The following is a 14,752-nucleotide window of genomic DNA, read 5'->3' on the forward strand; positions in this document are numbered from 1 at the left end:
GGTATAAACATCACTACCTCTCTTGTGTATTTACTTTCCTAGTGTAGCTAAGCTCTTTAGTGTAATTAGTTTTGAGAGCTAGCTTGTGTCTTGTCTAGTGGTTAGTGAGGCTCTTTAGTTAGTCTTTGAGAGCTCACTAACTTAGTGGGAGTGACTTAGCCTCTTATGTGAATTAGAGATCATAGCAACTAGAATTGTGGATAGGAGGCTTGTATTTTTAGTAGGCTATCACAACACTAACTTTGCCACCTTATTTTCTAACAACTTGGCTTAAGTGTTGTTGTAGCAATTTCTAATAGGCTATTCACCCGCCTCTAGCTATTAGCACCTTTCAGACGGGCACCGAGAGCTCCTCCACCGATCCATTGTCTTCCTCCTCTTCGACGAGGGGGAAGGCTTGATCGGTGGCGAGGCAACCTAAGGATTAGCACCGAGCTATCCCCCTACCAAATCTCTCTCCATCTACTATACACTCCATTGTAACCCCCAGATTTTGGGTGCTCTTGAGTAGAAGGATCATCAGCTGCTGGACGTAGGGCATCGATTGGCCCAACTAGGATAAATTGTTGCGTCCTCTCTGTGATTCTTGTATTCTTGAGTCCACCTGAGCCACTAGAGACACGTACTCTAACACCACCTCGAACAACAATGCTTGGCGTAGTTGTGACCCCGTGACACTATCCCTCCTTTGCATAGTGCTTGTTCATACAACACAATCTGTGCCACTTAAAATTTCACTTTGGTTGTGTGATCGGTAATGGTGTTATCATTAGCGACTAATGGTGCCATGATGAAACCAGGAGCCTCCTATGGCATGTAAGACAAGGTTATTCTACTCAGCACGCATTGGTATCGAGGTTTCTAGTCATGATCCATTGTAGAACTACACCGATGTGTTATCTTCTTGTGGGCTTTTCCCTTGGTAATCTCTCTATATCCCTCTGAAGATCCATATATTAGACTAGATGTAGTAGGACTTTGTTTTGACATTGCAAAGAGGATAACCTTTGAAGAATAGGTCACCGACATAAATATTACAGATTGCAAGAGGTGGTAGACAAATGTTCTTTGGTAGCTATGAAGGCCATGTCACACGGAAGCTTAGGCATACTTGAGACGTCGTTATCTTGGATTCCTCCAAAACTAACACTGCTTCATGGAGGTGAATGAAGGAAATTCTTTAGACTAGAGTAACCACAAAACCACAAGGAAGCTCACAAAGTTGTCCTGACCCTATAACCTCTTTGGTGTTCAGAAATTTTAAGTAACCTTGTGCTAGCATAGCTGTTCAAAATGGATGACATACTTCTTTTCCCTTAAAAGTCTTTTGCTCCGAATCTTAGGATGAGATTTTATTAAGGGGGGAGAGTTGTAACACCCTAGGTGTTAGTCACAAGTTAACAATGAGTTTGGACTCGAGTAAGTTATGTCAAGTGATAATTAGGAGCTCTAGTTCACAACCTTGGAAGTGGTGATGTAACTCTTGTGCTTAACATTAACTCTTTTCAAACCAAGCATGAGTAGTGTTAATCATGTCTCCATATGCATCACCTTGGCATGAGCATCTTGCATTCTTGTCCTGAGCATAAGCATGTTTGAATGCCTTTGTAAGATAGTATGTAATGCTTTAATTTCTATGCAACCATTTGTGGTGATGTTTGGTAATATAACCAAGTATTGTTTGCTCACTTAACCAACCTAGAACAACTTAGTATCAAAAATGATCTAGGGTTTATATTGATTTTTTAGCCTAAAAATGCTTCTAAGTGTTAATGATCTAGGAATCACCTTTTTCGTGATGCAAGTTTGACTTTAGTTTATCTATGACTTAGAGTGCTCTAATGATTTTGACCTTAAATAAGAGTTGTAGTTTAGCTCGAGTGTAGCAACCTTTGTTTAAGGACCAAGACCTAGTTCGGCCTCTAATCTAGCCAAATAGAGAGCCCAAGACCGAACCATATGATGTTTTGCATCTCCAAAAATTGGCTAACTATGGGAACTGGATTTTTTAGTTTCCTAGTTTCAAGTGGCTATCTTTGGAGCCTTGTAGTTTGCAAACTAGTTCGAATCTAATCAAACTTCTTTAAGCAAATTTATAGTGCTCGTATAGCTCAACAATAAGGACTAATTAGTTGAATCAACCATCAACTAGTTAGAGAGTTAGAGGAGGAAGCCTTGGCCATTTCGATCGATAGGGAGCCGCATCATTCCCGACCATGCGCAGGAGAAATGTGCCACATGGCCCTCGCACCCGCTCGCATGCGTGCCACGGTGCCCTGCTCTCCCGTCTTGGACGCCCGGCGCTAATCGCTCTCGGTCACTCGCACTCCATCTCTCTCACTCGGTCTCTGTCTCGCTCTCGCTCAGCATGGAGGTCGAGCACGAGTAGAGCACCTCGCCGCTGTGGCCATGCTTCCCTAGGCCACCTCACCCTAACCAGCTCAACTACCACCACCTCCGCACCAGCCAACCTCGCCGCCCCATCCTCATTTCGCACTACTTCGTCGTCGTGTTCTCGTTCTGGCCAAAGGTGCCGCTTGCTGTCGTGGTCGTGCCGCTGCTAGCTATAGCCGGCCAAGCTAGGGCCAAGCACGGCCACGACTAGGGCCAGGTGACCCTCCGTGGCTACCACCGGCAACTAGCCGGATGGGATTTGGCTGGCCTGATCCGTCCCCCGCTCTGTTCATGCCGAGAGAAAGAAGAAGGGGAGATAAAGAAATAGAAACTATTTCTTGGTTCCAGAAGCGTAATAGCCAGAGAGAAGGTTTTTCAGATCGAGGCTACATTAATTTGTTAAAGATTCAGGGTTCCAAATGCAAAAGTGTTTTCCTTTATCTGCTAATCTTTTTTGCTGTGCATAAATCGGCTGAAACTTTGAAAATGCATAGCAGTTCGTAGAAATATCATAAAATGTAAAATGAAGATGTTTTGAAATCCTAGTGACTAGATATATGCAGTAAAGTCCACACTATGGCATGTGTTAGTGCAAAGTTTTTGTTGTAGATGTATATTTATGCTTGTTTAGGGTTTTCTGTGTTTAATTCATATCTGTTGTTGTATTGCTCTAAATGATGTGAAATTTTTATGCTAGGTTATTCATGTGATGCTTGTGCTGTGGTAAAAATTTTAGCTTCATTGGATGCAGTATGACTGAGCTTTTGATTTAACATGTTTAGTGCTTGTTAAATGGGTTATAAATAATATACATGTGTAAAAAGATTAGCAGATAAATTCTAGCTTTGTATGATGTTGTTGTAACATAAGAAAACTTAAAATGACCGTGCTTTTACAGAAAATGTTGAATTATAGATTTATCCTGCTCTCACATGCTTATTGCAATAAAAACTTATTTTTATTGTAGAAATTAATTCATAAAACCTAAGCATGTAATATTTCTACAGTAGTTATGTTTTGATGTTACCTTTCACCTGTAAAAATTACAAGTCCAAACTAGTTGTTTGTAGTATCACCTAAAATGAATATATATGTTTTAATATATATATATAAGTTAATGAAAGTTTAATGGGGGAAATGCTTAATTGATGTTTGTGATGTTATCCATGCTGGTTGATAGTGGTTGGTTGCTGATCACCATGCTTGTGGTGATGCTAAGCTTGGTATGTTACATATGTGTTGCGATACTATAATTAAGTTGTATGTTGATCTATGTAAAAGGATAGTAATTAGTGACATAATTATCTCTTTCCATGATACTTGTGATGCTCAATTGCTTACACTAACTTGGAGATCTTGTTGAGTTATGTTAGTTTTAGTTAGACCTTGAGATGGCTTGCACGTGTGCTCTCATGTTAATATAGCAACTAATAATTATGTTGCTTATGCAAGTCGATAACCTTTGCTTTAGCTCTACTTTTGATGAGATGATCATTGTGTGAATGTTGAGGATGTTTGTGTGTGGGAAGACCAGCCCCTAAATCACATTGGGCAGGTTACCTTTTCTTTATGTGTTGCTCATGTTTGCTACTCGGTAAACGAGTGTCCAGTAAATGGAAATGAGAGATAAGCATCACCTTGTGACCTCCATGCTTAGAGACATGCTTAGAGACATTTTATATAGGACTAAGGCTAATTAACTATGTTAATACTAAGTTGTGGTCTATGTAATTAGTTGTACATGTATGATCTTGTTAGTGAACCAAGTGGAGAACTTGTTTAAACATCCGTGCTGAAATGGCTGCTATACCTGTTTCTGTTGTGCTGTTAATTTCGTGGTGATAATGATGTTTTATGTGAATGTGGTTAATACAAAAGTTGTAGATAACTCCATCATCTTGGGTGTCCTAAAATTTCGTGATTTTAGGAGCATTGGTCTGAGAGTTATAGATTTTACAATCTCCCTATCAGGTTTTGCTTGCTCTATGTGTAGTGCTGCCTTGTTGTACCTTTTGACTAAGATAACTTGTGAATCACCACTTGATGTCAACTAAATAGTTGTAGTACTTTTTATAAGCTGTCCAAAATGTTAGAGAGCACAGATTTTGGTGGTATATAACTCTAGATATAGATGTCTAAAGCTTAATGCTAGAATCTGTCCAAGTCTGGACAAGTTTGCTTCTTTGCATTGTTTGGTCTTATTAACTGTTGATTCATCTTGAGATGATAATAATAAAGTTATAGATAACTTAATAGGGTTTATATAAAGTTAAGAATCATGTTTGTTGGATGTCTAGAACTTCAAATATATATTTCTGAAGTTCATGTCAGTTTTCTGTCCTTGCTATGCAGTTCTGCTTCCTTATGGTTTTCAACATGGTTAACTAATGAATCAGCTTCGGGTGTAAATAACAAAATTGTATAAAATTTCCTAATCTTTCCAGAAAGTCTAAGATCACCTTTATGGGATGTGTATACCTCTAGTTATGATGAAAACAAGTGACTGATGTGCTGCTGTCCAGAACCTGTGTGTAGCAATAATTTTGTTATGCTTGATAGAGCTAATTTGCTTGAAATATCTAATGAACATTTATCTTACTTAAGTTGTCTCTAACCTGCTGGTTATGTGATGTTAAGCTTATTTAGCTTGTGCTAGCTGAGTGCCTTATGATAGCTTAACTTCAGTTGCCTTGTGAATAGATACTTAGTGTTGCCTTCTTATCATCCTAGCATGATAGGTTTGTGTGATAGCCAATTAAAATAACTTACTCTCTAGTGCTTAATAAGTCAATATGGGGTGACCTTCTCCTTGTCTTGTATGCCTGTTGCAATGCATCATGAGTTGCTTTCTATGCATTTATACATCTGCATTGTGCATCAAGTCTAGGTATGCTAGATGTACAATGCGAGGAGCTGACGGACATGATGTTGGAGCTGGACCCGAAGATGGTGTTTGGTGGATCAAACCTGAAGATGGAAGGACTAAGCAAGTGCTAGGACGGGAAATGCTCGCCAAGCGAGTGTCATCTAACAAACACTGACCTAGTGTTGGATACCGGGCAAGCCCTGGAGCATTATAAGCCTCTTACCCTCTCTTTTAAAATGCACTTGAGTATAATCTTGTATTGTGCATTAGGTTGATAGGAGTTGAATGAAACCATTGTTGCATGACTTACCTTGTCCACTATAGATATACCTATACCCTTACTAGTATGAGTAGGCTGATCTATGCTTAGCCATGCTTAGACAGGTAGAAGGTAGGTGATTTCCTGTCACCTGCGAGATATAGGTGGATATCTAGTCACGGTTGGCTATATTTGCTATTGTGGAAAAGAACCATGTGATGTTATATAAATGGAGACCGGACGTGATCTTATATGTTGATAGTGATATGACTTATGTTGATCCCATCTATGTTGATTTAGGACCGTACCATTGTTGGACCTTGCTCGAGATTGAAGGCCGACTTTCACTTAGCTGCCCGGATAAGTCGTTCCAACCGTGAAGCCGAGTAGCTCAATTCGGGCTGGGAGTTGTTATAATGGCGCGCACACTGGAGGGGAGGATGTATGTGCGGGGACACGGATAGGACCTTGGACACACCATTGTCTGAACATCCTGGCTTCCAGTTGGTCCCTAAGTGTGCGGCTCAGATCACACCCATGATTGTTTCCGAATTGTACCAAAGGTGACCTAAGGCTGCCTTCATGTGGTATGCCTGGGTTTGTATTATGGATTTCTTCCCAGATGGTTGCAATTGATTCGAATCGCCGTCTCTCCCGGATAATGAGAAACTTGAGTGAGCTTCCAACATTCGTAGTAACATGTTTATTCAATATGATGGTTATGCTGATTATACGATAAACTGGATATGGTTACTACTATGATGCTTAATTATCAAGTGATTGCTGTAGAACAGGTGCAAACTTAGCCTTAAAAAGTCACTAAACTTGATGCTAAAATATTGAAAGTGAGGACTTATTATAGTAATGCTCTTTTGCAAAGTTATGCTATCCAACTATCTCCACCAAATAAGCCTTGCATATCCTTGAGAGTCTTTTTATTTCTCTACTATCGGGTAAGTCTAGCTGAGTACATTCTAGTACTCACGGTTTTATCCCACCATGTTGCAGGTGAAGTTCTCAGCCTCCTGAAGGTGGTGACTAAGTGTCGGTGGGCTCGGTGAATCCGTATTTATTTCTCATCTACATGCTTTTGTTGGAGGATGTCATTTAAGCTAGCAATATATTTGAACTTATGATGTTATAAGCATTTTCAATGCTATGTTTTCTCTAATTAGATTTGAACTCAGTATGTATTATTTATTTGTGAACTCAATTGTAATATTATTTCCACCGTAAACTCCGTGTATGTGATGTGTATTTGCTTAATCTATTACGATCTTGGTTTTGATGTGGATTTACCGAGGTCCTTCATGACACTCGGCGGACTACCGAATTTATATAAGAGAAAGTGTGTGTGTGCCAATGTATTAGCGGGGGCAGTAATACTTGATCATGTATAAATTGGGCGGTTCTGTCACATTTGAAGCCGACCGTTGGCCTCCAATGGCTACTTCATGCGTGTAGCAACACCTCCGGACTGAGCATCCAGACCGAGAGTCCGGACCAATGCGCACCACAGTTTGGAGCACAATAGAGAGCTCTTGAGAGCACAAAAACATAGAGGACCCAGTCCGGTTCAGCACTTTGGACCATGCCTTCGAGTCTGGAGCTCGCTCACTTGCACGTTGTTACGCCACATGGCACAACCGGGCGCGTGCACCTTGGTCTGGACCCACTGGGCACCCAGGGTCCGGAGCCTACGCCACCTTGGGAAAGGTACCGGACCCGCGGCCCATGTTTCGGACCCCAGGGCCCAGAGTCTGCCCCCAAGTCTGGCTCCCTACCAGCAACACCAGAGAGCAAGGGTTAGTTATCGAACCCTCGCATCATGGTCCGGCCCCTTGCCATCTCAAGGTCCAGAGCACTCAAAGACACCTCCTTCTCTTGCAAATGTGCTAACACTACCAAGTGTACACCACCATGTGCAAGTGTGTTAGTATTTTCATAATAATTTTTCAAAGGATTATTCTCTCTTTTCACCACGCCACTCGATCCTAGCAACGCATGCAATGTTAGATCACTCAAGTGGCACTAGATGACCGATATGAAAACAAGTTTGCCCCTCTTCATAGTACGACCATCTATCCTAAATCCGGTCATACACTTCTCTACACAATCTTTGACCGGTGAAATAAAATGCCCTACAAATATACCTTTGCCTTGCGCATTCCATTTCATCTCCTCCAATGTTGATGCAACACATGCACCAACCTTGATCAACAGATGATATGATCCACTTCATATGATCATGCGACCTTATCGGTTCATCGATCTTGACCTCACTTGCTCTTCAAATTTGCTTCGGTCCATCAGTGCCAAGTTTTTGCTCAAGCTTCCCTGCCACACGACTTGCCCTTCACGCTTGCAACCGGTCCATCAATCCAAGCCTCATCTTGATCTTCTCCACCTAGTCACATGACTCCTCGTCATGTCTCATGCAATGAGCTCCTTCATCACATGTGTGAGCCTTGCAACATATCCAAGCCATTTTCACCTACATGGCATGTGTTGCTCACACTAGTGTACTTCAGGACTAATCACCTGTGTATCTCACATGAACACATATTAGTCCACCTAGGTTGTCACTCAATTACCAAAATCAAACAAGGACCTTTCAACCATGCAGGACCCCAACCCCGAGGAAACAAAAGAAATGCAGCACCAAGTGCAAGAATTGCTTGACAAAGGTTATGTGTGTGAATCTCTTAGTCCTTGTGTTGTTCATGTACTTCTTGTTCCTAGAAAAGATGGAACATGGCACATGTGCATAGATTGTCAAGCAATTAATAACATTACAATCAGATATCGTCACCCTATTCCTAGGCTAGATGATATGCTTGATGAATTGAGTGGCTCAATTGTGTTCTCTAAAATTGATTTGCGTAGTGGTTACCACCAGATTCACATGAAGTTAGGAGATGAATGGAAAATGGCTTTTAAAACTAAGTTCGGCCAATACGAGTGGTTAGTCATGCATTTTGGTCTCATTAATGCACCCAACACTTTCATGAGATTAATGAATGAAGTTTTGCGTGTTTTCATTGGAAAATTTGTGGTGGTATATTTTGATGACATTTTAATATGTAGCAGAACACTAGAGGAACATGTTAATCATTTGCGTGCTACTTTTGATGCTCTACGCGATGCACGTTTATTTGGTAACCTTGATAAGTGCATGTTTTGCACGGATCGAGTATCTTTTCTTGGCTATGTTGTGACCCTGCAGGGAATTGAAGTTGATCAAACCAAGGTTGAGGCAATGCACAGCTGACCGGTTCCCACAACGGTCACAAAAGTGAGAAGTTTCCTCGGACTTGATGGATTCTACCATCGCTTTGTGAAGAATTTTAGCACCATTACAGCCCCCCAATATGAACTAACCAAGAAGGGAGTGCCATTCACTTGGGCTGCTACACACAAGAATGCCTTTGACATGCTAAAAGATAAGTTAACACATGTACCATTGCACCAACTTCCTGATTTCAATAAAACTTTTGAGCTCGAATGCGATGCTAGTGGAATTGGTTTGGGAGGTGTGCTATTACAAGAGGGAAAACCTGTAGCATATTTCAGTGAGAAATTGAGTGGGCCAAGTTTGAACTACTCTACCTATGATAAGGAGTTGTTTGCTCTAGTTCGAACTTTAGAAACATGGCAACGTTATTTGTGGCCCAAAGAATTTGTTATCCATTCTAATTATTAGTATCTGAAACACATTCGAAGTCAAGCAAAACTAAACTGTAGGCATGCTAAGTGGGTTGAGTTCATTGAATATTTTCCTTATGTCATCAAACACAAAAAAAAGGGAAAGAGAACGTCATTGTTGATGCGCTATCTAGACGTTACACAATGTTGTCCCAACTTGACTTCAAAATTTTTGGTTTAGAAACAATTAAAAATCAATATGTACATGATGATGATTTCAAAGATGCGTTGTTGAATTGCAAAGAGGACAAAACTTGGAACAAATTCGTCCTCACTGACGGTTTTATGTTTATAGCTAATAAGCTATGCATTCTAGCTAGCTCCATGTGTATGTTGTTGTTGCAGGAAGCGCATGGAAGTGGGTTGATGAAACACTTTGTTGTGAAGAAGACAGTGGACATCCTCGCTGGCCATTTCTTTTGGTCCAAGATGAGGAGAGACGGGGAGAGATTCGTGGCACGCTACACAACATGCCAAAATGCTAAGTCACAACATAATCCCCATGGGTTGTACATGCCTTTGTCTGTTCCTAGTGCACATTGGGAAGATATCTCTATGGACTTTGCTTTAGGACTACCTACAACAAAGAAGGGGAGAGATAGTGTCTTTGTTGTTGTGGATAGATTTTCTAAGATGACACATTTCATACCATGCCATAAGACAGATGATGCTACTCATGTTGCTAATTTGTTCTTTCATGAGATTGTTCGTTTGCATGGTGTGCTAGATACAATGGTTTCAAATCGTGATGCAAAATTTCTTAGTTACTTTGGAGAACATTATGGGCTAAGTTGGGCACTAAGCTATTATTTTCCACTACTTGTCACCCACAAACTGATGGACAAACTGAGATCGTGAATAGAACTTTGTCTACAATGCTTAGGGCTGTTTTGAAAACAAACATAAAAAAGTTGGAAGAATGTTTACCTCATGTTAAGTTTGCTTACAATCGTTCACAACATTCTACTACTAAAATGTGCCCTTTTGGGATTGTCTATGGTTTTGTGCCCCATGCGCCTATTGATTTGCTGCCTCTTCCAACTTCAGAGAGACTGAACTTTGATGCTAAAAAATGTTCTAAACTAGTGTTAAAATTGCATGAGACCACAAAAGAGAACATAGAGAGCATGAATGCCAAATATAAACTTGTTGGTAGCAAAGGAAAGAAACAAGTCACTTTAGAACCCGGTGATCTTGTTTGGCTCCATTTAAGAAAGGACAGGTTCCTTTACTTGCGAAAGTCTAAATTACTTCCTAGAGCTGATGGTCCTTTCAAGGTGTTAGAAAAGATTAATGATAATGCCGATAAACTTAAGCTACATGCAGATGTTGGGGTTAGTCCCACGTTTAATATTGCAGATTTAAAACCATACATGGGGAAAGTGGATAAATTTGAGTCGAGGACGACTCAAAAGCAAGAAGAGGATGATGAGGGCATCCCTTGCATTGGTACAACAAAGACTATTGGACAGCAAAGATCAATGACACAAGCTCGAGCACAACTCAATTATCAGGTTAACTCGATCCTCGTTGTCCATACAAACTCTTCTATGAATGGGGTCCTACTAAATCATTGTGATCATTTTCTCGTTCTTAGAAATGTTGGTCAAGACCCCATTGGCTCATGTTCAGACCCAATGATGAGGATGGAGCAACCAAACAAGTGGAAATCATCATTAATAGGGCGCTCAGCTTAGACAGCATGAATCACTCCATCAAAAATACCATAACTCATTGATACGAGATCCAATAAAGCTGGTTTTTGACTTGTTGGAAAGAGCCAATCGTCCTCTTTCATGTGGGTCCAACCCCACTATCAGACTCTACATAAGCTGTGCCTAGCAAGCAAAAGGACACACAAACCTATAGCTTTAGCATGGGCCTTAATTCACTAGAGCCCACTAAAAGACGCCTTGATTAGGGTTTCCCATGCCCCCTTATGCTCTCCTACCTATAAATAGAACCAACAGCCACCAAAATGAGGTTAGATTTTGTTTAGATACAAGATAGCCTAGACCACCCGATTTACTTGTGATTTAGATTCAGCCTTTGGCTTAAATCCCTGAATTATTTGCTTATCTTGTTCTCTATTGCTAGTAGGTTCATGATGTTCTTGACACGACAAGAACATCACAAGCAGAGCTGGTGTACCAGTTGCTAAGGCACAACAATCTTGTGGTTGTTGTAGTCGGACAGCCAACGTCGAATCCACCCGAAATTGAGCTTATCCACACTCATCAAAATATCAGGGACAGCCCCTTGTCGTATCATCAGAAACCAAGTAATCGACACATGATGTAACAGAATGAAAAGATAATTACGCAAGTTGTTTCCTGTAGGTTAACTGCTGCCTGCAGATAAAGCATAACGTGGCCTTTAGTGGTCACTACTGCTTGGTACATGGGATGCGCCAAACGACCTGGGGCACTATGTATATGCAGCTAACCCTCAACTCTAAACCAAGACGATGCAGCAAGGAGCTAGAGATGTAGCAATACCCTATCCCCCCACAGCATGCTACGACGGCTTCAACTTTTCTAGTTGCAATATATGCAAACTAAAACTGTCCCTAGTAGACGGTAGCAATGTTGCTAGTTTATTTCCTCAAACTTTGCGGCCTTTCCTGGCAGCATTCAGTTGCTCCAGCAAGTCCTGTATGGTGGAAGATGCGTCCTGCCAAAGAGGGAATAAGTTGCACAAAAATGTTCAGAAGTGCAAGAAACAAAAGTTCATGCTGTGCTGCGACTTTCGATCAGTCACAGTTTGTTCACTCACCTTCAGCTTCTTCCTCAGGCTCTCCTCTTCTTGGTCTCGTCGGTTCCTCTCTTCTGAGAAGATGTCGATCAACGCTTCTTGTTCCTTGGTTGCAGACTCAAGTTGTCTCTGCAGATCCTCCAACTGAAAAATAGGAGGGTGACGAGCAACATATATTATCCCAAGAGCACAATGTATCCTTATAGAGCAAAGACAGGCATATGATAAATAAGATAGCTCATAGCATGAATTAGGATAATAAATATAAAATATCAATGGCCTTACTGACCAAACACAATAAAAAATGAATCCATATGGTGGATGGGGAAACTAAGGTTACCAAGCACATTGTGTCAGGCATAGAATTTAATGGTAAAACATTTCAACCCACTAACAAGTGACAATACAGTGGGCAGCCTCATCTTTTTAGGCCAAGCAACAATATTTGTTAGTAAAACAGTAGGCAGAAAAGACAGAAGTGCATACCCTCTCTGTCAAAGACTTATTCTTGTCACGCTCCACCACTAGCTCTTGCAACATCGATTCTTCCACCTTTGATAATCTGAGAAAAGAACATCATGAAGAAGGCACCTTACTGCAATCTTGAGACAAATTGGAGTACCATTATACATTGCAGGCATGCTCAACGTCAAGTTCCTCATCCAAGGAAACTTTGATAATTTGAGAAAACGATCATTATGAATGCGGAACGATGCCTGTTCCTCATCCTGGGAATGTCAGTCCCATTCCAGATGCATGAGAACAATCCCGTTGCCACCTTGTCGAAACATTTCTAAAAGTAGCCCCATCAACCCAGGAACTGACTGCAAGCATGCGGGTTTGGTAGTTCTAGCAACCACATTGTCATATTCAAATGGAGTGGAGTAGCTAGACCTTGATGGCCAAAGTAAAATGAATTTAGTATTTATATAGCATATATAAAGTACAGATGATCCCTACATTGTTTTGCGCAATTTCATATTCATATCAAGTGAAACATAAGGAATTTTTAAAAGTGACGTAATTTTCAAATAGCCCTTCTGGGGAAAACTATATAACCTCAAGAGGTGAAAATCCACTAAAGCCCACCCATATGCAGGACAGGCCACACAGAAGCATAGCAAATCACACAGGCTTTCCTCTCTTTGCATGATAGCATTAACATGGATTTGCAATATCCATTTCCTTTTAATATGAAAAGATTCCAATTTCTTAATTATCCAAACAATACTTGGATGGAAACCTAAGGTTTTCCTTCAAAAGCCATTTAAGTGTCTCGTTGAAAGCACATTCATCTCTTAACTATAAGATCAAAAGACGAGAAATCTAATACAAGTCCATTGTCAGTTTTAAGATGTGGCCTGTGGGTCATCATAATCCCTTATTCATGACTCTTGGTTACCATAGACCATTTGAAATATGGAAGCATTGTAATGATACGATGCTTGTGTGTTCAAAGGAGCTCCTCCAAATGTCCAATTGGTTCTACAAGCTGTGGCTAATGAGAGTGCTTTGTGGTGCATGGCTGAGCCTCTGCTCTTAGTGAGATGTTTCTTCAGCTGCTAAACACACAGACTTGATGTGTGCTGTTTTAGTGTGATGGGATGTTCTTTCCTTTTAGTTTTTATTGTTTTTTAAGTGTAGGGTGCAGGAGTTAGTTTTTTTTTCTCCCCTCTCCGTTTTTCTTTCTTCTTAATGAAATGACACACAGCTCTCCTGTGTTGTTCGAGGAAAAAAAATGACTCTTGGTAACACAGCCCATTTGAATAAGGAATCCCTTAACACAAACTTGTTGCTACATTTTAAGTCATTCTCTCAACAGTTGCACAACGTGAAGTATGGAAAGAATGTGATCAATCCAAAGCTTTGTTAAATTTCATCAAATATCATCGACATATAGTAAATGTTGGTTGCCCAACGGTAACAAGAAAAGTGGAAGCTGAACCCCACTGATATTTACCTTTCCTTTAGTGATAAATTTTCATCCCTTAACTGCTTGATAACAGAATCATACTCATCGATAGTATGCAGATCTCCGTTACTTGTTGCTTCTGGGTCCTGGGCAGTAAATATTAAAATTATGAAACCTTGATATGAGATTTAGTAATTATAAGTAGGCAAGTAGCGATGAGACATGCACAAGTTGATGCTCTGAGATAAATTTTAGAGTCAAATGCACCAGAGGTCCATTAACTTATGTGGGGGTTTCAGTTAGGTCCGTCAACTCTAAGGACCTCTAAGGAACACAAGAATTTCACAGGAAAGACAAGAGCACGAATTATTTTCCGTGTTCCAAACAAGCCCTAAAAGAAGTTGATTTTCGGGTCCATAAACTTTTTAAGTGGTTTACCGCAAGTGCATACACATTCTTTTTTGGCCCTTAATTAAATTTTTGGGTCGATAAACTTTTTAGGCCTTGGTTGAATACGCATGCATTCATTTCAATCCACTTGTGTTGAAGTGGATTGGAGTGGAATTAAACTAAGTTCCATTCCAATCCACTCCAACACATGTGGATTGAATTAGATACAAATGCATCCAAACAAGGCCTTATGTGGTTCACCAAAGGTCCATACCCCTCCAGTTTGGCCCTTAGATCTGACGTGGCATGTGGAGTCAGCAGCTAGCATGGCATGAAATTTGCCAAGTTCATGCATATCCCATGACCGCGGTGCCCTCCTTTCCACTCCCTCAAGCCAGTGCTCGCCACCACCATTATCGGCTCCTACTATCACCATTGTTTCTCACCTTGTGCTTCACCTCTATCCTAGAAA

General features: G+C 40.7%; 1 protein-coding gene across 3 annotated transcripts in view; it reads right to left on the reverse strand.

Annotated features, from left to right (window-relative positions):
• Positions 1-11,491: 11,491 nt before the first annotated feature.
• Positions 11,492-14,752, reverse strand: part of LOC136494649 (protein MICRORCHIDIA 7-like) — a 29,561-nt gene continuing 26,300 nt past the window's right edge. For all 3 annotated transcript variants that reach the window (XM_066490821.1, XM_066490820.1, XM_066490819.1), the window contains exons 17-20: positions 13,939-14,036; positions 12,465-12,540; positions 12,000-12,122; positions 11,492-11,897 (exon numbers count right to left, since the gene is read on the reverse strand). In XM_066490821.1, coding sequence (XP_066346918.1) covers positions 11,829-11,897; positions 12,000-12,122; positions 12,465-12,540; positions 13,939-14,036 — 366 coding nt within the window. In that variant the 3' untranslated portion in view covers positions 11,492-11,828. The remainder of the gene's footprint in view (positions 11,898-11,999; positions 12,123-12,464; positions 12,541-13,938; positions 14,037-14,752) is intronic.

This window comes from Miscanthus floridulus, chromosome 11 (genome assembly GCF_019320115.1).
Source record: "Miscanthus floridulus cultivar M001 chromosome 11, ASM1932011v1, whole genome shotgun sequence".
NCBI lineage: Eukaryota > Viridiplantae > Streptophyta > Magnoliopsida > Poales > Poaceae > Miscanthus > Miscanthus floridulus.